The sequence below is a fragment of the Choloepus didactylus genome, chromosome 9, assembly GCF_015220235.1.
Source record: "Choloepus didactylus isolate mChoDid1 chromosome 9, mChoDid1.pri, whole genome shotgun sequence".
Taxonomy (NCBI): Eukaryota; Metazoa; Chordata; class Mammalia; order Pilosa; family Megalonychidae; genus Choloepus; species Choloepus didactylus.
This window is the reverse complement of record NC_051315.1, coordinates 22,919,662-22,945,343: the sequence shown is the minus strand read 5'-3', so window position 1 is coordinate 22,945,343 and position 25,682 is coordinate 22,919,662. Positions and strand designations below refer to the sequence as shown.

General features: G+C 37.2%; 1 protein-coding gene across 2 annotated transcripts in view; it reads right to left on the bottom strand.

The window, feature by feature from the left end:
* Positions 1-17,777, bottom strand: part of RAB3GAP1 (RAB3 GTPase activating protein catalytic subunit 1) — a 169,333-nt gene extending 151,556 nt beyond the window's left edge. For both annotated transcript variants that reach the window (XM_037850358.1, XM_037850359.1), the window contains exons 1-3: positions 17,715-17,777; positions 17,553-17,608; positions 10,888-10,963 (exon numbers count right to left, since the gene is read on the bottom strand). In XM_037850358.1, coding sequence (XP_037706286.1) covers positions 10,888-10,963; positions 17,553-17,608; positions 17,715-17,732 — 150 coding nt within the window. In that variant the 5' untranslated portion in view covers positions 17,733-17,777. The remainder of the gene's footprint in view (positions 1-10,887; positions 10,964-17,552; positions 17,609-17,714) is intronic.
* Between the last annotated feature and the right edge of the window lie 7,905 nt (positions 17,778-25,682).

Sequence of the window (25,682 nt, the reverse complement as noted above, 5' to 3'; positions counted from 1 at the left end):
ATGGACTCCAGAAGTAGATCCCTTGGATCAACAGCTTGACAAAGGTCACAAAGCAATTCGATGGAGAAAGAAGTCTTTTCAACAAATGGTCCTAGAACTCGATGGAGGAAGAAGTCTTTTCAACAAATGGTTCAACAAATAGAACAACAGGATATCCATATGCAAAAAAATTTGAACCATGCCTACCTCATACCATACTCAAATATTAGCTCGAAACTGATCAGACCTAAATAAAAGCTAAAATGATAAAGCTTCTAGAAAAGAATACAAAAAGAATATCTTTACAACCTAGCAAAACTATCTGAGAGAGAACTTAAAAACAGAATTTATGGAACAGCTAAAAGAACTCCTACAATTCAATAAAGACAACCCCATTTTTTAAAGAACTTGAACAGACATTTCACAAAGATATACAAATGGCTAATAAGCACATGACAAAAGTATTCAACATCAATTATTCATCACAGAAATGCAAACAAAACTACAAATTGCATACCCCTTATAATGACTAAACTTTAGAAGACTGATTATAACCAGTTGTTGGTAGGAATGTGAAGCAACCCAGATTGTCATGTATTGTTGGCGGGGGGGGGGGTGTTAAAGTGGTACAAATAGCATTAGCAGCTTCTTACAGTTAATCATACATTTGACCCATACATAATCATCCTTTGACCCAATTTTTCCCCTCCTACCTATTTACCCCAAAGAAATAAAAACATATATCCAAAAACAAGCCTCATACAAGGCAGCTTTATTCATAATAGCCAGGAATTGGACACAACCCAAATGTCTATCAAGCACAACAAATTTTGGTATATTCATGCAGCAGAATCCTATTCAGAATTAAAAAGAAAATACAACCTAGATGACTGTTGAAAACATTATGAGGAGTAAAAGAAGCCAGAAACAAAGAGAAGACACAGTGTGATTCCATATATGTGAAATCCGAGAGCAGGCAAAAGCAATCTAGGGTTTAAAAAAAAAAAAACAACAACAGATGTCTGGGAGAGGGAAGGGGGAGTAAGGAGCATGAGGATTTACTGGAAAGATCACTAGGGATTTTTATGGGGTGATGAAATGTCTCACAGCTTTATAGGAGTGTGAGTTACACAGTTGTAACCGACTGTCAAAATCAAACAGTCAAGGAGGCGGGGCAAGATGGCAGACTGGTGAGCTGTATGTTTTAGTTACTCCTCCAGGAAAGTAGGTAAAAAGCCAGGAACTGCGTGGACTGGACACCACAGAGCAATCTGTCTTTGGGCATACTTCATACAACACTCATGAAAACGTGGAACTGCTGAGATCAGCGAAATCTGTAAGTTTTTGCGGCCAGGGGACCCGCGCCCCTCCCTGCCAGGCTCAGTCCGGGGGAGGAGGGGCTGTCAGCTCCAGGAAGGAGAAGGGAGAATTGCAGTGGCTGCTCTTACCGGAAACTCATTCTACTGATTCAAACTCCAACCATAGATAGACTGAGGCCAGACAGCAGAGACTCTGAGAGCAGCCAGCCCAGCAGAGAGGAGACAGGCATAGAAAAAAAAACAACACGAAAAACTCCAAAATAAAAGCAGAGGATTTTTGGAGTTCTGGTGAACACAGAAAGGGGAAGGGCGGAGATCAGGCCTTGAGGCGCATATGCAAATCCCGAAGCAAGGCTGATCTCTCTGCCCTGGGCACCTTTCCTTAATGGCCCTGGTTGCTTTGTCTATTAGCATTTCAATAACCCATTAGATCTCTGAGGAGGGCCGTTTTTTTTTGTTTGTTTGTTTGTTTGTTTTTTTGTTTGTTTTTTTTTTTTTTTTAAATCCTTTTTGCTTTTTCTAAAACAATTACTCTAAGAAGCTCAATACAGAAAGCTTCAAAGAATTGAAATTTGGGCACGTCAAGTCAAGAGCAGAACTAAGAGAGCTCTGAGACAAAAGGCAATAATCCAGTGGCTGAGAAAATTCACCAAACAACACAACTTCCCAAGAAAAGGGGAGTGTCCGCTCACAGCCACCATCCTGGAGGACAGGAAACACTCCTGCCCATCGCCAGCCCCATAGCCCAGAGCTGCCCCAGACAACCCAGTGTGACGGAAGTGCTTCAAGTAACAGGCACACACCACAAAACTGGGCGTGGACATTCGCCTTCCCTGCAACCTCAGCTGAATGTCCCAGAGCTGGGAAGGGGGAGCAGTGTGAATTAACAGAGCCCCATTCAGCCATCATTTGAGCAGACTGGGAGCCTCCCAACACAGCCCAGCAGCCCAGAACTGCCCTGGGGGGACGGCACTCACCTGCGACATAGCACAGTCATCCCTCAACAGAGGACCCGGGGTGCACAGCCTGGAAGAGGGGCCCACTTGCAAGTCTCAGGAGCCATACGCCAATACCAAAGACTTGTGGGTCAGTGGCAGAGACAAACTGTGGCAGGACTGAACTGAAGGATTAGACTATTGCAGTAGCTTTAAAACTCTAGGATCATCAGGGAGATTTGATTGTTAGGGCCACCCCCCCCTCCCCGACTGCCCAGAAACACGCCCCACATACAGGGCAGGCAACACCAACTACACACGCAAGCTTGGGACACCAATTGGGCCCCACAAGACTCACTCCCCCACTCACCAAAAAGGCTAAGCAGGGGAGATCTGGCTTGTGGAGAACAGGTGGCTCGTGGACGCCACCTGCTGGTTAGTTAGAGAAAGTGTACTCCACGAAGCTGTAGATCTGATAAATTAGAGATAAGGACTTCAACTGGTCTACAAACCCTAAAAGAACCCTATCAAGGTCAGCAAATGCCACGAGGCCAAAAACAACAGAAAATTATAAAGCATATGAAAAAACCAGACGATATGGATAACCCAAGCCCAAGCACCCAAATCAAAAGACCAGAAGAGACACACCTAGAGCAGCTACTCAAAGAACTAAAGATGAACAATGAGACCCTAGTACGGGATATGAAGGAAATCAAGAAGACCCTAGAAGAGCATAAAGAAGACATTGCAAGACTAAATAAAAAAATGGATGATCTTATGGAAATTAAAGAAACTGTTGACCAAATTAAAAAGATTCTGGACACTCATAGTACAAGACTAGAGGAAGTTGAACAACGAATCAGTGACCTGGAAGATGACAGAATGGAAAATGAAAACATAAAAGAAAGAATGGGGAAAAAAATTGAAAAACTCGAAATGGACCTCAGGGATATGATAGATAACATGAAACGTCCGAATATAAGACTCATTGGTGTCCCAGAAGGGGAAGAAAAGGGTAAAGGTCTAGGAAGAGTATTCAAAGAAATTGTTGGGGAAAACTTCCCAAATCTTCTAAACAACATAAATACACAAATCATAAATGCTCAGCGAACTCCAAATAGAATAAATCCAAAAAAAACCCACTCCGAGACATATACTGATCACACTGTCAAACATAGAAGAGAAGGAGCAAGTTCTGAAAGCAGCAAGAGAAAAGCAATTCACCACATACAAAGGAAACAGCATAAGACTAAGTAGTGACTACTCAGCAGCCACCATGGAGGCAAGAAGGCAGTGGCACGATATATTTAAAATTCTGAGTGAGAGGAATTTCCAGCCAAGAATACTTTATCCAGCAAAGCTCTCCTTCAAATTTGAGGGAGAGCTTAAATTTTTCACAGACAAAGAAATGCTGAGAGAATTTGCTAACAAGAGACCTGCCCTACTGGAGATACTAAAGGGAGCCCTACAGACAGAGAAACAAAGACAGGACAGAGAGACTTGGAGAAAGGTTCAGTACTAAAGAGATTCGGTATGGGTACAATAAAGGATATTAATAGAGAGAGGGAAAAATATGGCAAACATAATCCAAAGGATAAGATGGCCGATTCAAGAAATGCCTTCACGGTTTTAACGTTGAATGTAAATGGATTAAACTCCCCAATTAAAAGATATAGATTCGCAGAATGGATCAAAAAAAATGAACCATCAATATGTTGCATACAAGAGACTCATCTTAGACACAGGGACACAAAGAAACTGAAAGTGAAAGGATGGAAAAAAATATTTCATGCAAGCTACAGCCAAAAGAAAGCAGGTGTAGCAATATTAATCTCAGATAAAATAGACTTCAAATGCAGGGATGTTTTGAGAGACAAAGAAGGCCACTACATACTAATAAAAGGGGCAATTCAGCAAGAAGAAATAACAATCGTAAATGTCTATGCACCCAATCAAGGTGCCACAAAATACATGAGAGAAACATTGGCAAAACTAAAGGAAGCAATTGATGTTTCCACAATAATTGTGGGAGACTTCAACACATCACTCTCTCCTATAGATAGATCAACCAGACAGAAGACCAATAAGGAAATTGAAAACCTAAACAATCTGATAAATGAATTAGATTTAACAGACATCTACAGGACATTACATCCCAAATCACCAGGATACACATACTTTTCTAGTGCTCACGGAACTTTCTCCAGAATAGATCATATGCTGGGACATAAAACAAGCCTCAATAAATTTAAAAAGATTGAAATTATTCAAAGCACATTCTCTGACCACAATGGAATACAATTAGAAGTCAATAACCATCAGAGACTTAGAAAATTCACAAATACCTGGAGGTTAAACAACACACTCCTAAACAATCAGTGGGTTAAAGAAGAAATAGCAAGAGAAATTGCTAAATATATAGAGACGAATGAAAATGAGAACACAACATACCAAAACCTATGGGATGCAGCAAAAGCAGTGATAAGGGGGAAATTTATAGCACTAAACGCATATATTAAAAAGGAAGAAAGAGCCAAAATCAAAGAACTAATGGATCAACTGAAGAAGCTAGAAAATGAACAGCAAACCAATCCTAAACCAAGTACAAGAAAAGAAATAACAAGGATTAAAGCAGAAATAAATGACATAGAGAACAAAAAAACAATAGAAAGGATAAATATCACCAAAAGTTGGTTCTTTGAGAAGATCAACAAGATTGACAAGCCCCTAGCTAGACTGACAAAATCAAAAAGAGAGAAGACCCATATAAACAAAATAATGAATGAAAAAGGTGACATAACTGCAGATCCTGAAGAAATTAAAAAAAGTATAAGAGGATATTATGAACAACTGTATGGCAACAAACTGGATAATGTAGAAGAAATGGACAATTTCCTGGAAACATATGAACAACCTAGACTGACCAGAGAAGAAATAGAAGACCTCAACCAACCCATCACAAGCAAAGAGATCCAATCAGTCATCAAAAATCTTCCCACAAATAAATGCCCAGGGCCAGATGGCTTCACAGGGGAATTCTACCAAACTTTCCAGAAAGAACTGACACCAATCTTACTCAAACTCTTTCAAAACATTGAAAAAAATGGAACACTACCTAACTCATTTTATGAAGCTAACATCAATCTAATACCAAAACCAGGCAAAGATGCTACAAAAAAGGAAAACTACCGGCCAATCTCCCTAATGAATATAGATGCAAAAATCCTCAACAAAATACTTGCAAATCGAATCCAAAGACACATTAAAAAAATCATACACCATGACCAAGTGGGGTTCATTCCAGGCATGCAAGGATGGTTCAACATAAGAAAAACAATCAATGTATTACAACACATTAAAAACTCGAAAGGGAAAAATCAATTGATCATCTCAATAGATGCTGAAAAAGCATTTGACAAAATCCAACATCCGTTTTTGATAAAAACACTTCAAAAGGTAGGAATTGAAGGAAACTTCCTCAACATGATAAAGAGCATATATGAAAAACCCACAGCCAGCATAGTACTCAATGGTGAGAGACTGAAAGCCTTCCCTCTAAGATCAGGAACAAGACAAGGATGCCCGCTATCACCACTGTTATTCAACATTGTGCTGGAAGTGCTAGCCAGGGCAATCCGGCAAGACAAAGAAATAAAAGGCATCCAAATTGGAAAAGAAGAAGTAAAACTGTCATTGTTTGCAGATGATATGATCTTATATCTAGAAAACCCTGAGAAATCAACGATACACCAACTAGAGCTAATAAACAAATTTAGCAAAGTAGCGGGATACAAGATTAATGCACATAAGTCAGTAATGTTTCTATATGCTAGAAATGAACAAACTGAAGAGACACTCAAGAAAAAGATACCATTTTCAATAGCAACTAAAAAAATCAAGTACCTAGGAATCAACTTAACCAAAGATGTAAAAGACCTATACAAAGAAAACTACATAACTCTACTAAAAGAAATAGAAGGGGACCTTAAAAGATGGAAAAATATTCCATGTTCATGGATAGGAAGGCTAAATGTCATTAAGATGTCAATTCTACCCAAACTCATCTACAGATTCAATGCAATCCCAATCAAAATTCCAACAACCTACTTTGCAGACTTGGAAAAGCTAGTTATCAAATTTATTTGGAAAGGGAAGATGCCTCGAATTGCTAAAGACACTTTAAAAAAGAAAAACGAAGTGGGAGGACTTACACTCCCTGACTTTGAAGCTTATTATAAAGCCACAGTTGCCAAAACAGCATGGTACTGGCACAAAGATAGACATATAGATCAATGGAATCGAATTGAGAATTCAGAGATAGACCCTCAGATCTATGGCTGACTGATCTTTGATAAGGCCCCCAAAGTCACCGAACTGAGCCACAATGGTCTTTTCAACAAATGGGGCTGGGAGAGTTGGATATCCATATCCAAAAGAATGAAAGAGGACCCCTACCTCACCCCCTACACAAAAATTAACTCAAAATGGACCAAAGATCTCAATATAAAAGAAAGTACCATTAAACTCCTAGAAGATAATGTAGGAAAACATCTTCAAGACCTTGTATTAGGAGGCCACTTCCTAGACTTTACACCCAAAGCACAAGCAACAAAAGAGAAAATAGATAAATGGGAACTCCTCAAGCTTAGAAGTTTCTGCACCTCAAAGGAATTTCTCAAAAAGGTAAAGAGGCAGCCAACTCAATGGGAAAAAATTTTTGGAAACCATGTATCTGACAAAAGACTGATATCTTGCATATACAAAGAAATCCTACAACTCAAGGACAATAGTACAGACAGCCCAATTATAAAATGGGCAAAAGATATGAAAAGACAGTTCTCTGAAGAGGAAATACAAATGGCCAAGAAACACATGAAAAAATGTTCAGCTTCACTAGCTATTAGAGAGATGCAAATTAAGACCACAATGAGATACCATCTAACACCGGTTAGAATGGCTGCCATTAAACAAACAGGAAACTACAAATGCTGGAGGGGATGTGGAGAAATTGGAACTCTTATTCATTGTTGGTGGGACTGTATAATGGTTCAGCCACTCTGGAAGTCAGTCTGGCAGTTCCTTAGAAAACTAGAGATAGAGCTACCATTCGATCCAGCGATTGCACTTCTCGGGATATACCCGGAAGATCGGAAAGCAGTGACACGAACAGATATCTGCACGCCAGTGTTCATAGCAGCATTATTCACAATTGCCAAGAGATGGAAACAACCCAAATGTCCATCAACAGATGAGTGGATAAATAAAATGTGGTATATACACACGATGGAATACTACGCGGCAGTAAGAAGGAACGATCTGGTGAAACATATGACAACATGGATGAACCTTGAAGACATAATGCTGAGCGAAATAAGCCAGGCACAAAAAGAGAAATATTATATGCTACCACTAATGTGAACTTTGAAAAATGTAAAACAAATGGTTTATAATGTAGAATGTAGGGGAACTAGCAGTAGAGAGCAATTAAGGAAGGGGGAACAATAATCCAAGAAGAACAGATAAGCTATTTAACGTTCTGGGGATGCCCAGAAATGACTATGGTCTGTTAATTTCTGATGGATGTAGTAGGAACAAGTTCACTGAAATGTTGCTATAGTATGTAACTTTCTTGGGGTAAAGTAGGAACATGTTGGAAGTTAAGCAGTTATCTTAGGTTAGTTGTCTTTTTCTTACTCCCTTGCTATGGTCTCTTTGAAATGTTCTTTTATTGTATGTTTGTTTTCTTTTTAACTTTTTTTTTCATACAGTTGATTTGAAAAAAGAAGGGAAAGTAAAAAAAAAAAAAAAAAAGAAAAAAGACAAACAAGGAAAAAAAAAAAAAAAAAAAACGATGTAGTGCCCCCTTGAGGAGCCTGTGGAGAATGCAGGGGTATTCGCCTACCACACCTCCATGGTTGCTAACATGACCACAGACATAGGGGACTGGTGGTTTGATGGGTTGAGCCCTCTACCATAAGTTTTACCCTTGGGAAGACGGTTGCTGCAAAGGAGAGGCTAGGCCTCCCTGTATTTGTGCCTAAGAGTCTCCTCCTGAATGCCTCTTTGTTGCTCAGATGTGGCCCTCTCTCTCTGGCTAAGCCAACTTGAAAGGTGAAATCACTGCCCTCCCCCCTACGTGGGATCAGACACCCAGGGAAGTGAATCTCCCTGGCAACGTGGAATATGACTCCCGGGGAGGAATGTAGACCCGGCATCGTGGGATGGAGAACATCTTCTTGACCAAAACGGGGATGTGAAAGGAAATGAAATAAGCTTCAGTGGCAGAGAGATTCCAAAACGAGCCGAGAGATCACTCTGGTGGGCACTCTTACGCACACTTTAGACAACCTTTTTAGGTTCTAAAGAATTGGGGTAGCTGGTGGTGGATACCTGAAACTATTAAACTACAACCCAGAACCCATGAATCTCGAAGACAGTTGTATAAAAATGTAGCTTATGAGGGGTGACAGTGGGATTGGGAATGCCATAAGGACCAAACTCCACTTTGTCTAGTTTATGGATGGATGTGTAGAAAAGTAGGGGAAGCAAACAAACAGACAAAGGTACCTAGTGTTCTTTTTTACTTCAATTGCTCTTTTTCACTCTAATTATTATTCTTGTTATTTTTGTGTGTGTGCTAATGAAGGTGTCAGGGATTGATTTAGGTGATGAATGTACAACTATGTAATGGTACTGTAAACAATCGAAAGTACAATTTGTTTTGTATGACTGCGTGGTATGTGAATATATCTCAATAAAATGATGATTAAAAAAAAAATCAAACAGTCAAGTTTTGAGCATTAGAATATATGTAAATTTTACTTAAAAACAAAACTGTGAAAAAGGTCTATGGGGTGGGTGGGAGGCAGGGAGAGTTTTAATGAAACAATAATGGCAAAATATTAATCATGAAACTGGGTGAAGGATACATGCGGTTCATTAACCTATTTTGTTAATTTCGTATATGTTTGAAATAATTAAAGGTTTTAAATAAACCACTTCTCTTAAATCCCTTCAGTGAAGGAATAGATCTGGTAAACAACATCCTTCACATAAATTAAAATCTCTTATCAAGGCATTCTTCAAACTTTCTTTTGTTTGCTGAATAATGCCTATCCTTGAGGCTTTCTTTAACCTTATTTATCATTGTTACAGCTCCCCTTGAAATCTGCTGTTTTCCAGGTTATCTCATTTACTACCATCTACTGAGGGGCTTCTCCCCCTTGGAGAGCTAAAACTTCTTTAGCCCCTATTAAATGCCTGTCAATACACTATTAATCTGACACATTACCCAACTTAAACCCCCAAATTGAATTAAGCATGTAAAATTTTAATCTTATTTACTTCTTTATTACTTTGTGCCCTCACTAGAATTGACTAGCATTTCTATGGCAGCACAGATCTTATTTCACTATTTCTTCACACCTTGTACAGAGCAGGTACTTAGTAAATATTTGTAAAATAAAGAATTAAGGAATATAATATCGGCACTCACAGCATCGGTTTAGCTCTCTTTTTGTAACATAAATCAATTCCCACTCCAGCTATATCCAGCTTGTTTTGCCTTCAATCTTACTGGCTTCCATATCGATTGTCACTATGTATTTGTTTCAATAAGTGCAGTAAAAAGTTTTGTTTGATAACTTTACATTTCCCCTTTATTCAAAAATGTAAATGTAAAAATATTTTAAAACAGTAAATCAATTTACTCTATATATTTCAGTTAAGTCTTTAAATGATACGTGATTTCTACATGTAGTGTTACTTTTTCTGCTCATATTTATACGGATAAAGAAAAGCTTTTTTGATAGTTCTGCTTACATCACCAGGAAGCTGAAAAACTCTAAGAAGCAAATAGTGAAAACAGAGTTCCTTGCAAAGGGGTAAACTGTAGAGCTAATAACAATTTTGTAATAAAAATGACTGATTTTACTTCAAAGGTAAATATTAATTAAAAACTAAGCATCTACATAAGCTTATCAAAATGTTAGTTCCCTTAAGTTAAATAGAAAAATTTAGTTCTTCTCAGAGTACCATCTTCTGCAATGTGGTTTATGAGTAAAAACACCAATACCTAAGAATTAGATTAGAATTAAAGTCCCATTTCAATTTTGTAGAATAATTTTTCATGCTTAAATATTCTCAAAGCATCCATATAAGGTTTTAAAAAGGGGAAGAGGAACAAGAGCAAGGAACAATACTATTAGTGGTACCATAAAATACAAAAATTGAATAAAAAAGCTATCTACAGAAAGTCAATTGTAAGACCAAGATTTTTTCTCATTAATTAAGAAAAATATTCAAGCCAACAAGCTGGTAATTCCAATATTTCTCTATCTAAAAATCTGTGAAAAAAGACTTGCTAGCATTTAAGTGAAAAGGCAAGAGAGAAACATCAGGAAAAACATAACAAAATCCCTCACAAAGAATGATATTATATATATATAAAACTTTATTATTTTAAAAAAATTTCACAAGTTTCACATTTGCGACAGATTCATATTCAAGTACTTCCAGATGCCATTTGATAATGTTTATAAATTATATATAACTTTAAAAAATATTTAATTAAAATGTGTCAAACGCAGCAAGGGTTTAAAAATCGAGGTTTCAAGGTAAATACTCATTTAGAGAGACCAGCAAACAGTTCTGACCTTTTCAAGTGGCTTTCCCAAAGAGTTTCCAATTAGTTTCCAGTCATTCAAGACTTCTTCAACTTTTGAAATAAACCTAGGAAAGAGGGGGAAAAGAACTTTCTAAATACATAACACAGCATATCAGTTCCTGTTACAGGAGCTCTTTAAAAAGGATTTTTTTTTTTATTTTATTTTAACATTTTTATCACAGAGAAAGCTCAGTAAGTTTACTACTGTTAACCTAATTTACAGATGGGGAATAAAAGCAGAAATAATCTTTAGCTTGAAAATTCTTAGATTTTGATTTTTTTTTTTAAGTTGACTGCACATCCAAAGGCATTCTACCTTCTATAAAATATAAATTAAGAGTTAATACATTTTCCTATATTAAAGTAAATATCATAAATTAAGAATAGATACAAAAACTGACACACTAAAATACTATTAAAGATCATTATGCTACCAATAATCTACCTCTGGCCCAAACTGACCTACTGTAAACCAACTTTTCCTTTAAATAGATGTAGGAATGCCCAGATTTATTCCATCCCTCCCACCCCACCCCCAAAAAAACACATTATTTGGAAATTCTACTCATTAAAATAAAACAAGTTTTAAGGCACAGCTGACCAGAAGATTTAAGGAACAAGTGACAAACAGATTTAAAGACTATTATCTAATACCTAAATCTAATGATCAAGCAGACCTATTAAAAAAAACTGAATTTTGATTAGCAACATGTTCAAAAGCAGCATATGAAAACTTGTCAAATCTCAGTGGTAGTGGTAAATACATATTACACAACATTTTCATAAGAGTTGCTATTACTCTAAGAAGCTGACTTTTATAAGTTAACACGTATGATGCAATCTTTCATCAATACTGCTGTCCTAAAACACTTAGACAGTACTGCCCAGGTAAATTAAGGCAAATAATTATATTCAAAGGCAGCAGAGAGGCCTGAGTTCTGCCAGAAGTAGCGACACTGGCGAGGCAACCACAGGTGCAGCCCCAGCGGTGAATCTGAATGCAGTTCGGGAGTCCATGGATGTTCTGCTTGAGATTTCAAGAATTTTAAATACCTGCTTAAATATGCAAACTCTATTTGTGTACGGCTTTGTGAACAAGCAAGTAACCCAAAAGCTTATCATCAGTTATTAAGGAACTTCACAAGGCCACCGAAGCACTAGTCACAACAGTGACATGTACTACTGAGGCTATTAGTTTACTGCCAAGAAAACTGAGGCGAATTTATGGTGGCTAACGTCCCAAGGACTTACAGCTGCCGAAACTATGACAAGTTGATTTTCTGGAGAAACCCTGATGAGATATGTCCAGCTCTGCAAGAGGATTTAAAGATTATATTGTAGTCAAGAATGTAGACCAAAATCACTGCATGGAGCAGCGTAGAATCATTTTCCTTTTTAAAAGAATTATAAAACCATAGTTTTATAAATCAGTGGAAACTTTCAGAAACTTAGATTTTAAAAATAATGAAATGTGTTTACTTCACATCTTATTTTTTTTTATGGCCCTAATGCTTTGGTATTGCTGTGTATGTATTTATGTATTCCTTATTTACAGCTCTGATGACAGCTTTATTTTCTAAGCAGTCTATCAAATGTGCACATCTGCTCTGCCTTCAGTAGTGATGTAGTAGTTATGACTTCTTGACATCTCTATTATAAACTTTAATTTTGAACTGCTTATGCATAATGATTGTGGATTTAAGTTGTGTTGGGCTGAACAGTGACAAAATTTCAGCCACCATTTGTGAATTTTTTAGATTCATTACATACATCAGAATTTGTGGTATTTTTTTTTTAAATAAGAGTATGGAAAGCATTTCTTGTGATCTCTTTAACAAAGAATATTTAGTTTTATAAACATAAAGTTTGGCTGGCAGTTAAAGTGAACCTGTTCATTTTTTTTACTGAAAAATAAAACTTTCAGAAACTTAGATTTTAAAAATAATGACAGTAACTTAACTTAGTACCATCTGTACTTTGATTCATTTAAATCTAATGAGAATGTTTTACTTTCTAAGTTTTATAACCCACAAATTAAGGCCTAAAAAATAATTTATAAAATGAAACACAGGGCAATAGCCTCTTTAAGAACATCAACCAGATGTGTCCCCTTTTCCCATAATGTAGACACCCCTTTTCAACAAGAACAAATTAGAGTGGTCACTCCCTAGACATCCCCAAAGACCAGGAAAGTGATTGAACTAGAGGAAGGGGCAACAACAGATAAGATGGAATTTAACAAAGGATTATGAATACTGAATCTCTATATAATTTTCTTTTTCTTAGTTGCTGGGGTATTGGAATAGCTAGAAGGAAAGAACTGAAATGGTGGAACTCTAACCCATAGCATTCTTTGAAATTTGCTCTATAGCCACTTGTTAAATTGTAATTTGAAAGTTATCACCTTTTTGTAGTTTTATCTCACAATTAGAAAATAACTGAAACTATGGTACTGTAACTCGTAACATTTTTGGAAATTTCCTATATAACTACTTGTTAAATTATACTTTGAAAGTTATTACCTCTCTGCATATATGTTATATTTCACAATAAGGAAATAAACTGGAACTGTAACCCATAACATTCTTTGAAATTTGCTACCTACTTAAGTTGCACTTGGAAAGTTACCACTTCTATCTATCTATGTTACATTCCATAACAAAAAAATTATTTTAAAAAAATGAAAGTCACAGGCGAAACTCCTTTTTTATTTTACTACATAAAAGTAATTTGGGTGCTTAAATAGTAAATCTTGAATAAAGGTCAGGAAAGTGTTGATTCTCTTCCTGTAACAGAATCTCAATAGAAGATTTTTCACAAGATTAATATGAATTTAATCCTATTTTATTGTTTCCTAAATTTTAGACTTCTTAAGTTTACATTTAAATGATAGAACAAGCATTCACTCTTTAGTAGCATTCTTTTGTTCACTTTTGCTAAAGTGGGTTCAGTGAAGCTTAGTAATTTCTCTACTGTTAAAAATCTAGTCTTTTGACTATTTTGGGTTTTTAAACAAATGGCATCTTTATCAAATCCACTGGAAGGTCCATTATTGGCAGTTCTGATTGGGAGACAATAACTTGTGGCAATAAGTCATTTGACTAATAAACACTGCAAAAACTGTGCATTAATTAAATCATATAAAGAAAACACTTTTGTCAGGCTCTTAATTCAAGCAAAATTTGTGTATCGTTTCAAGACCTTACCAGTTGATAGTTTTTATTTATGCTTTTGTAGATTAAGTTATGTATGTATGAAACGAAGCAGGAAAATAAATTGATTATGTTTATAGAGGGCTTCTTTAATGTGTTACATTTCTGAAATGTAAACATATTTTTAATGTATACTTAAATAATATTTAAGGAAATCAAACAAAATGATGCAATTGCAGTGTGTGCATACTGTCAGTGACAAAAATAAAACCATGTGGTGTTAAAAAATCATATTCAAAGGCATCAGATTTTTCCTTTTGTAACATTATAAATTAATATTTACATTTCTGTTGCAAAATAATCATAGTAATGATAAATTATGATTCAACTGAACCCTCTAATTAGTCTTCGTTAAAATTAAAGGCAGAATTAATATACTAATTCACTTTGGGGGAGTTGAGTCAAATGAAAATGATCAGTTTTGAAAATCAATGTTCTTGAAACAAATTAACATGTTTACAAAACAGAAATAAATTTAAAAATATATCCTTATGTGGGCAAAAATTTGCATATAAAATGTACACTGCATTTATGAAGGTTAAAACTTAAATCTACATTAACATTAAACTGCAGTAAACAGTTGTTAAATTAAATTAGTAATGGTGTATCTATTCAATGGACTAATACATACCCACTAAAGATCATGTCCTGAAGAATGTTTAAGAAAATAAACAAGCATTCATACATTAAAAGAAAAAAGTATAAAAAGCATTGATATGGTTTGATCCAAAAAAGTCTACAACACACACAGATTAGAAGGAAAAACATCAAAATGTAAACAGTAGTTATCTTCTGTTAGTAAGACTACAAGTAATTTTTTTATTCTACAGTAATAATCTATTATAATAAAAATAATGTAATATAACTCTCACATTAAAAAAAGGAACATCTTAAAATACTTATTGCATGAATTCTACCCATCTAAAAGAGAAAATATAGACTCCATCCTATAAGTATGGCGATTTGGAGAAAAATTTAATAACTTTTCCCCTAAAAGCTCACTCTTCAGATCTTAAAGGTTTATTTGCTCTGACTCCTCATTCTATATAATGTTCCTTTGTTACATGCACTTATAAGGTCAGGATTCTTTCCCTTCCTAGCTCTTATTTCATTTTGTAATTACAGACTCATTTGTATCATTATTTGATTCATATCTGCCTTTTCTACTAGACTGTATATTCCATAAGAGCAGGAAACATACCTGCTTTTACAAACCACCACATCCCTGCTGTTCTGCACTGTGTTTGACACTTGGGTGCTCAATAAATATTTCCTCAAAGGACAAATGATAAAAAGAGTTATAGGCTTTAGTTCTCTTAACAAAGTTGTCCGTATGGCTTATAATATACGGACAAGACCTTTCATTCAAACAATAAACTCAAGATTTAAGCGACCACAAAGTCTTCAACATTTTCTCGTGAATTATAAGACACAAGTTTCACTCTAGAACCAAAAGCATAAAAGCCAAAAAGCAAATGTCCTACTTCAAGGCAGTTCTGATAACTGTGGTAACAATTATTTCTGTATGAGAAGTTAAGGATTTAATACTCTAATATAAGATAATTTAAATATCTAGCTAGGGGAAAGTGATCTTTCCTCCATTCAAAACCCTGACGTTTCCTCATTCTCCTCCCCCAAGACTTGAGTTACACTTTTCTACCTCCCTTCAAGTCAGTGAGTTACTATTTCAAACTCAAAAGGTCCAAATCTGACCTCTTCCCATTCTGCCACTTTATCTTCATTTTTCAGGGAAGAAACCGCTACTGCATGTTTCAGTTTCCTATTCTACATTTCATCCAGTTTATCTATCTAAATCTTCTTTGAAATGTCTTACAATTCTCCCTTCCATCCTCCCTTTCTCCCATCCTAATTATAGATGAGCAAGTCGCTGGCTTTAATTTTACTTTATCTCCTGAAACAATTCTTGTATCACTTCACCACTAAAATCTTTCACTCTAAAATTTATCTCACTATTGCCTAAAACAGTGGTTCTTCCTTTGTGAAGTGTCCTGACCAGCAGCAGCCAAATCACCTCGGAACTTGTCAGAAAGGTACATCTTCAGGTCCCACCACACACCTAGTGAACCAGAAACTCCGAGGGTAAAGCCCTGCAATCTGTGATTATGATGCCCACTAAAACTTGAGCATCCCTGGCCCAAAAGCACCAAACCTAGATTCCTTTACTTAGCTTTGGAGGCTGTCCATAACCTGATCCCATCTTTCTTAAAACCTTCTTCCTTATTTCCCTTCAACAGATAGCCTTCACTCCAGTAAAAAACATATTTCTTTATGTAATTCCAAAAGTTCATTTTCACCTATGTGTTTTCTGTTCATGTCAGTCCCTTCTTACGCGTTCCCACTTTCAAGATCCAGTTCATTTCCTCTTCTCTATGAAAACACGTCCAACAACAGTAGTCCATAACAATCTCACCTTTATTTGAACTTCTATTTTTATAGTTAGTACCACTTGGTTTACAATTTACTTATTTGCTGTTTGTTTTTTAAACATATATGCATCAAGTCTTTTTGTTTTTTTCTTAGTACAGTTCTGGACACATTCTACCTAATCAATAAAGCCTTCACAGTGGGATTATGCCTTACCAACTTTCTTAGTAGGTTGGGATACAACAGGTTAAACTATTACTCCGCCAGGAATTTTTTTATATTGCCCATGGCATCTAATTACATGGCATCCACAAATTCTCTCTCCCATACAGAAAAGACTATAAATGTTGCAATAAGTTAAATACAGACCTCCATACCCAGAAAACTGAAGCTTTTGTGCCAATGAACAGAAAAACTTCTCCACTGAGGATATCACTCCTCCACAACTTTGGCTTTCAAGTAATTTCAGTGATACAACAGTTTCACCCAGACAGCTCTTCGGTGGAGTTTGGTAGGCACAAGAAGCCTGAGCACATTATCCACCAAAATATAACAACTTGAATCAAAGCGTTCCAGAGCCATATGCCGACTTTTTTTAAAAAGGCCATTCTAAAAGACAGGATGGAGATAGTGGGAGTGTGACAGATAGACAACCACAATACTACGAAGAAAGACCTTCTCCTGAAATGTAATGTAAACGAAAGGAAAAGCAGCTGTGAAATTATTGCTTATAATAAATAAATTTCAAAGGGAAATGAAAATAGGAACGCAAGTGGTAGCCTCGGAAAAGGAAAGTGGTTTGAGAGTAGAGAAAATAAAATAAAACTTTCTCAGAATCCGAGTCTCGGGGATTTGGCTGATGCGGGCGGGCCGGCGCTTGTCAGACGCGAGACGCGGAAGAGGGTTACAGCTGGCAAGAGAAAAGCTGCGGAGGAGCACCGGAGGCTACACTGGTCCTACTTTTCATGCAAAAGTGGCTTCACCTGTGTTGTGTCTAGTTTGCGGAAGCGGTGGGGTGACGCCGGCCCAGATACTAGTAACCAGTGATGTGACTCACCTTTCCCATTCCGAGGCAGTGGTGAAGTCCGTGATTTCAAACACTTCGGACTCGGGCTGCGGGAAGGGGAAAGAGAAGAAGTAAGAGACTAAGCTCGGGACGCTGACGCGGACAAAACGAACACAGAGGCAGGGATAGTTAGGAAAGGAGCCAACACCGCACCTCGCTGTCCGCCGCCATCTTGAAAAGCGCCGGGACGGGCGCTAAGGCTGCCGGGAAGGAGAGAGAAAGGGCAAGGGAACGAAAAGAAGAGGGCGGGGCCTCCGCTAAGCCCTGCCCACTTAGTGCAGCTCTGCCCACTTAGTGCAGCCCTGCCTCCGTTAGCAAATTATGCTTGCGCAAGTCCTCTCAAACCGAATTTGTAAGATTTAAAAGGAAAAAAAAAAAAAAAAAAAAAGAATGTTCTCGGTTCCCCGGGCAGGAGGAACTTAGTCGGCCCTCAAACTCCCCCTACTTTAGTTGGTTTAATAAAATTTTAAAATAGCAAGTTGAGAAATGAGTTCAGGAAGGGAACAGAAACAAGTAGGAAGGACAGGCCCTAGACTCACGTGGATGAGATTGTATTAAAAAAACTAAAGCATATTGGCTTTGCTTTTCTTCACTATTTATTGATTGCAAAGCACTGAGGTAGGGGCTGTAATACCCACCTATCCCCAAACCCCCCGAAAGAATTTACCCAGTTTTGTCGAGTCATAAGATGGAATAATTCTACTAGTTATCTGGGTTCTGGAAAAACCAACTTGTTGTTCAATGAATGCTTCATTTTTAAGCAGTCCAAGAACAGAGGGGATGTCAGCTAGCAGTTAATAATTATATTTTATAAATAATGAAATTTACAAATGAAAAGATACTGTGATGGTTAGGTTCATGTGTCATCTTGGCCAGGTGATAGTACCCAGCTGTCTGGTCAAGCAAACACTGGCCTAACAATTGCTGAGAGGACATTTGTGGCTGGTTAGTAGACCAACAGGCTGGCTGATTAAATCATCAGTCAATTGACTGCAGCTGTGACTGAGGACTCACCAAAGGGCGTCTTGCACAATGAGAGAATGCAATTGGCTGGATTTAATCCAATTAATCAGCTGAAGACTTATAAGCAAGACAGTTGGAGGACCTTCACTTCTTCAGCTGCCCAGTGAAGCGCTTCCTGAGGAGTTCGTGGAAGTTTCCGGTTCGTTTCCTGAGGAGTTCATCAAACACGTTCGTCAAAGATCCCAGTTCATTTCCTGAGGAGTTCATCGGACATCTTCCTTGGAGCTGACAGTTTGCTGACTGCTCTACAGAATTTGGAATCCTGCATACCTACAGTTGTGTGAGTCACTTTTAGAAATCTGATAGAGACACCTCTCATTGATTCTGTTTCCCTAGAAAACCCTAACTAATACAGATACCATGTCTGGAATTTGCTTCAAAATAATGGAATTGACGAAGTGGGTGAAGCTAGGAATGAAAAAGTTTGGCTTTGAGTGGATTAGTTGTTTACGCCAGGTTATGGGTACATGCGTGTTTATGATACTGTTAACTCTGTAATTAAAATTTTAAAAAGTGAATCTCATTTCAGTTCTGCAAGCCTGAAGAGGATATTTGGGGTAGGAAACTAAGAAATACAGCTGCAGCAATAAAAAAGCCTTGATTTGGGGATAAATAATTAAGGACTGATAAAAGCTTTCAGGTGTTTTGGGTCATAAGCATTGTTTAAAATGGAGAGTGATAATGATTATAGAACTAAGTAGAGGTAATGTGAGACATTGATTGTTTATTTTGGACAGAACATATGCTATGTGAAATTAGGAATCCTTTACTTAGTAAGTCAAGCCCTCAATTTTGAGGCTTGCTCAGGTAAAACTTATGGCTATAAAGGGGAGGCTAAGCCTACCTATAGTTATGCCTAGGAGTCACCTTCAGAGAACCTCTTTTGTTGCTTTCTCTAAGCCAACCCTGCAAATAAATTCATCATACTCCCCCCAAAGTGGGACAGGACTCCCAGGTGAGTGAGTCTCCCTGGTGACGAGAGACACCGATCTCAGGAATGAGCCTGACTGTGGAATCAAGGGATTGAGAATGCCTTTTTTGACCAAAAACAGGAAAAGAAAGGCAATAAAATAAAGTTTCAGTGGCTAAGAGATTTCAAATAGAGTCAAGAGGCTATCCTGAAGGTAACTCCTATGCAAGCTTCAGCTAGATATCCCAAATGGCCAAAGTATGACAAGCCCGAATCAACAGTAGTCCCAAAAACCCTAAAGAATACCCACGTCCCTATCAGAGACTCTATAAAAGTTTCACTCACTAAGCTTATTTTTCAGAAAATTAAATCCTCCAGAGTGTTCCTATGCCAAATAAGTTCCAAAATCCAGAGGCAACAACCTCTTCAAGAACATCAACCAGATGTGTCCTCCTTTCCCATAATGTCGACACCCGTTTTCAACATGAACAAGTTAGGGCGGTACTGCCTAGACCTCCCTGAAGATTGGGAAAGTGATTAAACCAGAGAAAGGGATACAACAGACAAGGTAGCTCTATAGCTACTTGTTAAATTGTAATTTGAAAGTTAGCACTTTTCTGTATGTGTATGTGTGTGTGTGTATGTGTGTGTGTGTGTGTGTGTATTTCACAATAAGGAAATAACTGAAACTATGGTACCATAACCCATAACATTCTTTGAAATTTGCTCTCTAACTACTTGTTAAATCGCACTTTGAAACTATCACATATATATAATAAAAAAATGAAAAAAACAAACTAAGAAAATAGTAAAAAAAAAAAAACTTGATTTTTAAATAACTGTTAGAGATATCAGAAATTTGGTGATGCAGATGAGGGTACCAAAGGTCAGAAGAATTCTGCACTTGCCAGTGCTAAGTCTTGAACCCTATCTGTAAATGCTCTTTCAATTTCTGTCCAGTACATTAGTCTTGGTTTCTTTCTGCATTAGTCTTTCCCAAGCAGTCTAAACTTGCACCTTCATTCATCCACAAGCAGTTATTAAACACCACTGAAAGACAGTCACTAGGCTCTGGGGATCTGAAGATATATACTAGATATAGCTCCTGACTTCAAGGAACTCGGGTTCTAGTAGGAAAACTAGAAATTTGCTGTACCAACAGAAAGGAGAGGTGCTACCTGTATCAGTAAACTATTAAAATACCTTTCCATGATCTTTAAATAAACAACAAAAACAAAAGGATTATTATGCAGGGTTTCCATTCATTCCACAAACATTTATGGAGCATGTTCTATATGACAGGCATTTTGAAAGGCATGGAGTATACAGAAAAAGACCGCCCCTTCCTCAAGGTTACTGTCAGACAATAAATAAGAAATTGAACAGGCAGGTAATTATAGGATGGGGATCACTATGAAGGAGAACAGGTCAGTGGTTGCAATAAGGCATAAAAAGGGGAAGACAACCCATGCTAAAGCAGGTGATCTAGGAAGAGACATTTAGGCTAAGATTGAGTCATTCATTTCAAGTCATAGTTTAGATTAATTATTGATTGAGTCTATAGCAATCCGACAATGTTCCTGGCACTGGTGTAAGCATTGGGAAGCCTGCAATGAACAAAACAAAGTCCCTGACCTTGTGAAGCTTACATTCTAGTAAACTGGTGACAAATAAAGAATAAATAACCAGTGCTGAGCTGTGACTGACTTGTGGGAAGAATAGCAAGAGGGGTAGCTGGAATGGTGGTCCATGAATTCAGAGAGTAATCAGGGGCCAGGGCTTGGAAGGATATGTAGGTTATCGCTCTATTTTGGCTTTTACTCAAAGTAAACTGGGAAGCCATTTAGAGGGCTTTAACCCAAGGGATAATATAATCTAACTTTTAAAAAGATTATCCCAGATGCAAAATTGAGAATATTCTGTATGGGCAAGGTCAGAAGTAATTTGGGATCCATTACAATATTCAAATAGTGACTCATATCAGAGTGATAAAAGTGGAAGGAGTAAAGAGGGATCCGACTTGTATATATCTTTTTTCTTTCGTGTTTCTTTCTTTTTTATTTTATTTTTGAAACAATAATGAACTTTCAGAAAATTTGCAAGTGCGGTACAAAGAACCCTTTTTCCCTGAACCTCTTGAGAGTAAATTGCTTCTCTGATACCCCATCTCCCCAAATACTTTAGTGTCTATATCCTACGAACACAGATATTCTCCTTCATAACTGCAATGTGAGTGACAAAATCAGGAAATTAACATCAAAACCATCTAATCCTCAGATTTCATTCATGTTTCGCCAATTGTCCCAATAATATTTTTTATAGAAAAAAAATCCAGTTCAGAATCATGTACTGCATTTAGTTAACATGTCTCTTCAGTCTCCTTAATTCTTTTTTTTTTTAAGTTCTTTTTTTTTTTTAATTAAATTCAGTTTTATTGAAATATGTTCACACACCATACAATCATCCATGGTATACAATCCACTGTCCACAGTATGATAACATAGTTATGCATTCATCACCACAGTCTATCTCTGAACATTTTCCTTACATCAGAAGGAACCAGAACAAGAATAAAAACTAAAAGTGAAAAAAGAACACCCAAATCATCCCCCCCATCCCACCCCATTTGTCCTTTAGTTTTTATCCCCATTTTTCTACTCATCCATACACTAGATAAAGGGGGTGTGATCCACAAGGTCTTCACAATCACATTGTCACCCCTTGTAATCTACATTGTTATATAATTGTCTTCAGGAGTCCAGACTGCTGGGTTGGAGTTTGGTAGTTTCAGGTATTTACTTCTAGCTATTCCAATACATTAAAACCTAAGAGGTGTTACCTATATAGTGCATAAGAATGTCCACCAGAGTGACCTCTCAACCCATTTGAAATCTCTCAGCCATTGAAACTATTTCGTCTATTTTGCATCCCCCTTTTGGTCAAGAAGATACTCTCAGTCCCACGATGCCGGGTCCACATTCCTCCCTGGGAGTCAAATTCTGCATTGCCAGGGAGATTTACAACCCTGGGAGTCGGGTCCCACATAGGGGGGAGGGCAGCGAGTTCACCTGTCGAGATGGCTCAGTTAGAGAGAGAGAGGGCCACATCTGAGCAACAAAGAGGTACTCAGGGGGAGTCTCCTTAATTCTTAACATGATCTTCAGTCATTTCTTGACCATGATGACCTTGAAATTTTAACAATTACAAGACAGTTATTTTGTAGACATCTCTCAGTTGGGTTTTTCTGATGTTTCCTCATGATTAGATTCATGTTACGCATGTTTGGAAGATACATCATGGAAATGACATGTTCTCGTTGCATCCTATTTGGGAGTGCATGATACCAATTTGCCCCATTATCAATAACACTCATTTTGAACACTTGATTAAGGTGGTATTTGCCCAGCTTCTCCACTCTAATGGTATTCTTTTCTTTTTATAATTAATAAGTATCTTGTGAGGAAGTACTTTGAAACCTAGCAAACCTATAATCTGTCACTATATTTATTTTAATGCTCAGGTTGTATTCCAGTTTGTTAATACCGCCATTATACAAAATACCAGAAATGGATTGGCTTTTATATGGGGATTTATTAGGTTACAAATTTACAGTTCCGAGGCCATAAAAGTGTCCAAACTAAGGCATCAACAAGAGAATACCTTCACTGAAGAATGGCCGATGGCATCCGAAACACCCTGTCAGCTAGGAAGGCACATGGCTGGCCTCTGCTGGTCCTTTGCTCCTGGATTGTATTTCAAAATGGCTTTCTCCAAAATGTCTCTGGGCTTCTGTCTTCACTCCTGTACATCTTTGCCTCTTCCTCTAGGGTGTTTCTCTCTAAGCATATGGAGTCCCCTCTTAGCTTTTCCGGGGCAAACTCTGGGCTCCATCTCTTAGCTTAGCATCTCCAAATGTCCTTCTGTCTGCATCTCCAAGTGTCTCCAAGCATCAGCATCTGTAGCTCTTGAGCTCTCCATGGAAATAATTTAATCAAAGTCCCACAGTTGAGTGGGTCACATCTCCATGGAAACAATCAATCAAAAGGTTCTAACCAAATCAAAAGACTAAAAAGTAGGCTCCCAACAAGATTACATTAAAGAACATGGACTTTGTTGGGGGGGGGGGCAGTAATAGATTCAAACCAGCACAAGTTGTTTCTGATTTGGCCTGTGGGATCCCTTTTAATCTGTCTTTTGGGTCATTTTGGCATATAGCCAAGACTCTGTGTACTTTGAAGGTAAAGTCAATAGAATTTGTTGTTTGACTGGAAGTGTGAAATAACAAGGGGATTCAGATGTGATTCCATGGTGTTTTGGCCAAAGAAAATAGGACAGTGTTGCCATTTACCAAGATGGTGAAGTGGGGGTTGATGGAGGGAGTAACTTGTGGGTGGTGGTGGAGGTTGAGGAAGATCCGAGATTCATTTTTGGACATGTCATGTTTGAGTTTCTTATAAGGTACCCAAATGGAAATCTTTGTAATATGGTTTAGAACTTAAATGGAGCGGTCCAAGCCAGAGGAATAAACTTGGGAGGTGGTAGCAATTAGACCAGATGAGATCATTTGGGAAGTATAGATGGAGTAGTCTGTGAAATGTGTCCTAGGACATCCCAACATCTAGGGGTTGGAAAAACAAGAGGAAACATCAAAAAAAAAAAAAGACTTAAATGACCTGTGAGGTATAACAAAACTTGGAGAATGTGATATTATGGAAGCCAAGTAAAGAAAATGTTTCAAGAGGAAGGAAGGGATCAAATAGCACTGATTGGTCTCATAAGAGCAAGACAAAGAATTGATTATTGGATTGAGCAAAGTGGAGGTCAAAGGTAACCTTGACGAGAAGAATCTTGGAGGAGAGCTGAAGGATAAGATGGAAGCAGCCAGATGGGGAGTGGGGAAGACTTCTAAGCAGAGGGAATAGCAAATCCAGAGGCTCTAAGATAGGAAAGTCTGATCTGTTTAATGAACTGAAGAGGATCTTGCACCTAGACCATTGTGGTGGTGTGGAGCTAGATGTACCTCAGAAAAACATGTTCTTTAACTTAATGCATTCCTGTGGGGTGTGAACCCATTGTAAACAGGACATTTTGATGAGGTTACTACAGTTAAGGTATGGCCCAACTCAATTGGCATGGGTCTTTTTTTTTTTAATGCAATTTTATTGAGATATATTCACACACCATATAATCCATACAAAGTATGCAATCAGTGGCTCACAGTATCATCATATAGTTGTGCGTTCATCACCACAATTTATTTTAGAATATTTTCATTACTTCAAAATAAAGAAAAAGATAAAAATAAAAAAGAACACCCAAAATATCTCATACCCCCATCCCCCTCCTATTATTTATATATATATTTTATGTCCTTATTTTGTTACTTATCTGTCCATATACTGGAAAAAGGGAGCATCAATCACAGGTTTTCACAATCACACGGTCACATGTTAAAGGCTATATAGTTATAGGGATGAATCTGGACCCGGCATCATGGGATTGAGAATATCTTCTTGACCAAAAGGGGGATGCAAAATGAGACGAAATAGTTTCAGTGGCTGAGAGATTTCAAATGGAGTTGAGAGGTCACTCTGGTGGACATTCTTATGCACTATATAGTTAACAGCTCTTAGGTTTTAATGTATTAGAATAACTAGAAGTAAATACTTGAAACTACCAAACTCCAACCCAGTAGTCCAGACTCCTGAAGACAATTATATAATAATGTAGATTACAAGGGGTGACAGTGTGATTGTGAAAACCTTGTAGATCACATTCCCTTTATCTAGTGCATGAATGGATGAGTAGAAAAATGGGGATAAAAACTAAATGACAAATAGGGTGGGATGGAGGGGATGGTTTAGGTGTTCTTTTTTACTTTTATTTTTTATTCTTATTCTGATTCTTTCTGATATAAGGAAAATGTTCAGAAATAGATTGTGGTGATGAATGTATGACTATATGATCATACTGTGAAGAGTTGATTATATACCATGGATGACTGTATGGTATGTGAATATATTTCATTAAAACTGAATTAAAAAAAAATACATTAGAAGGCACTGCACTAAAAAAAAACAAAAAAAAAACTGTATAGTTATAAGATCATCATCAAGAATCAAGTTCACTGGATTAAGTTCAACAGATTCAGGTGTTTCCTTCTAGCTATTCTAATACACTAGAAACTA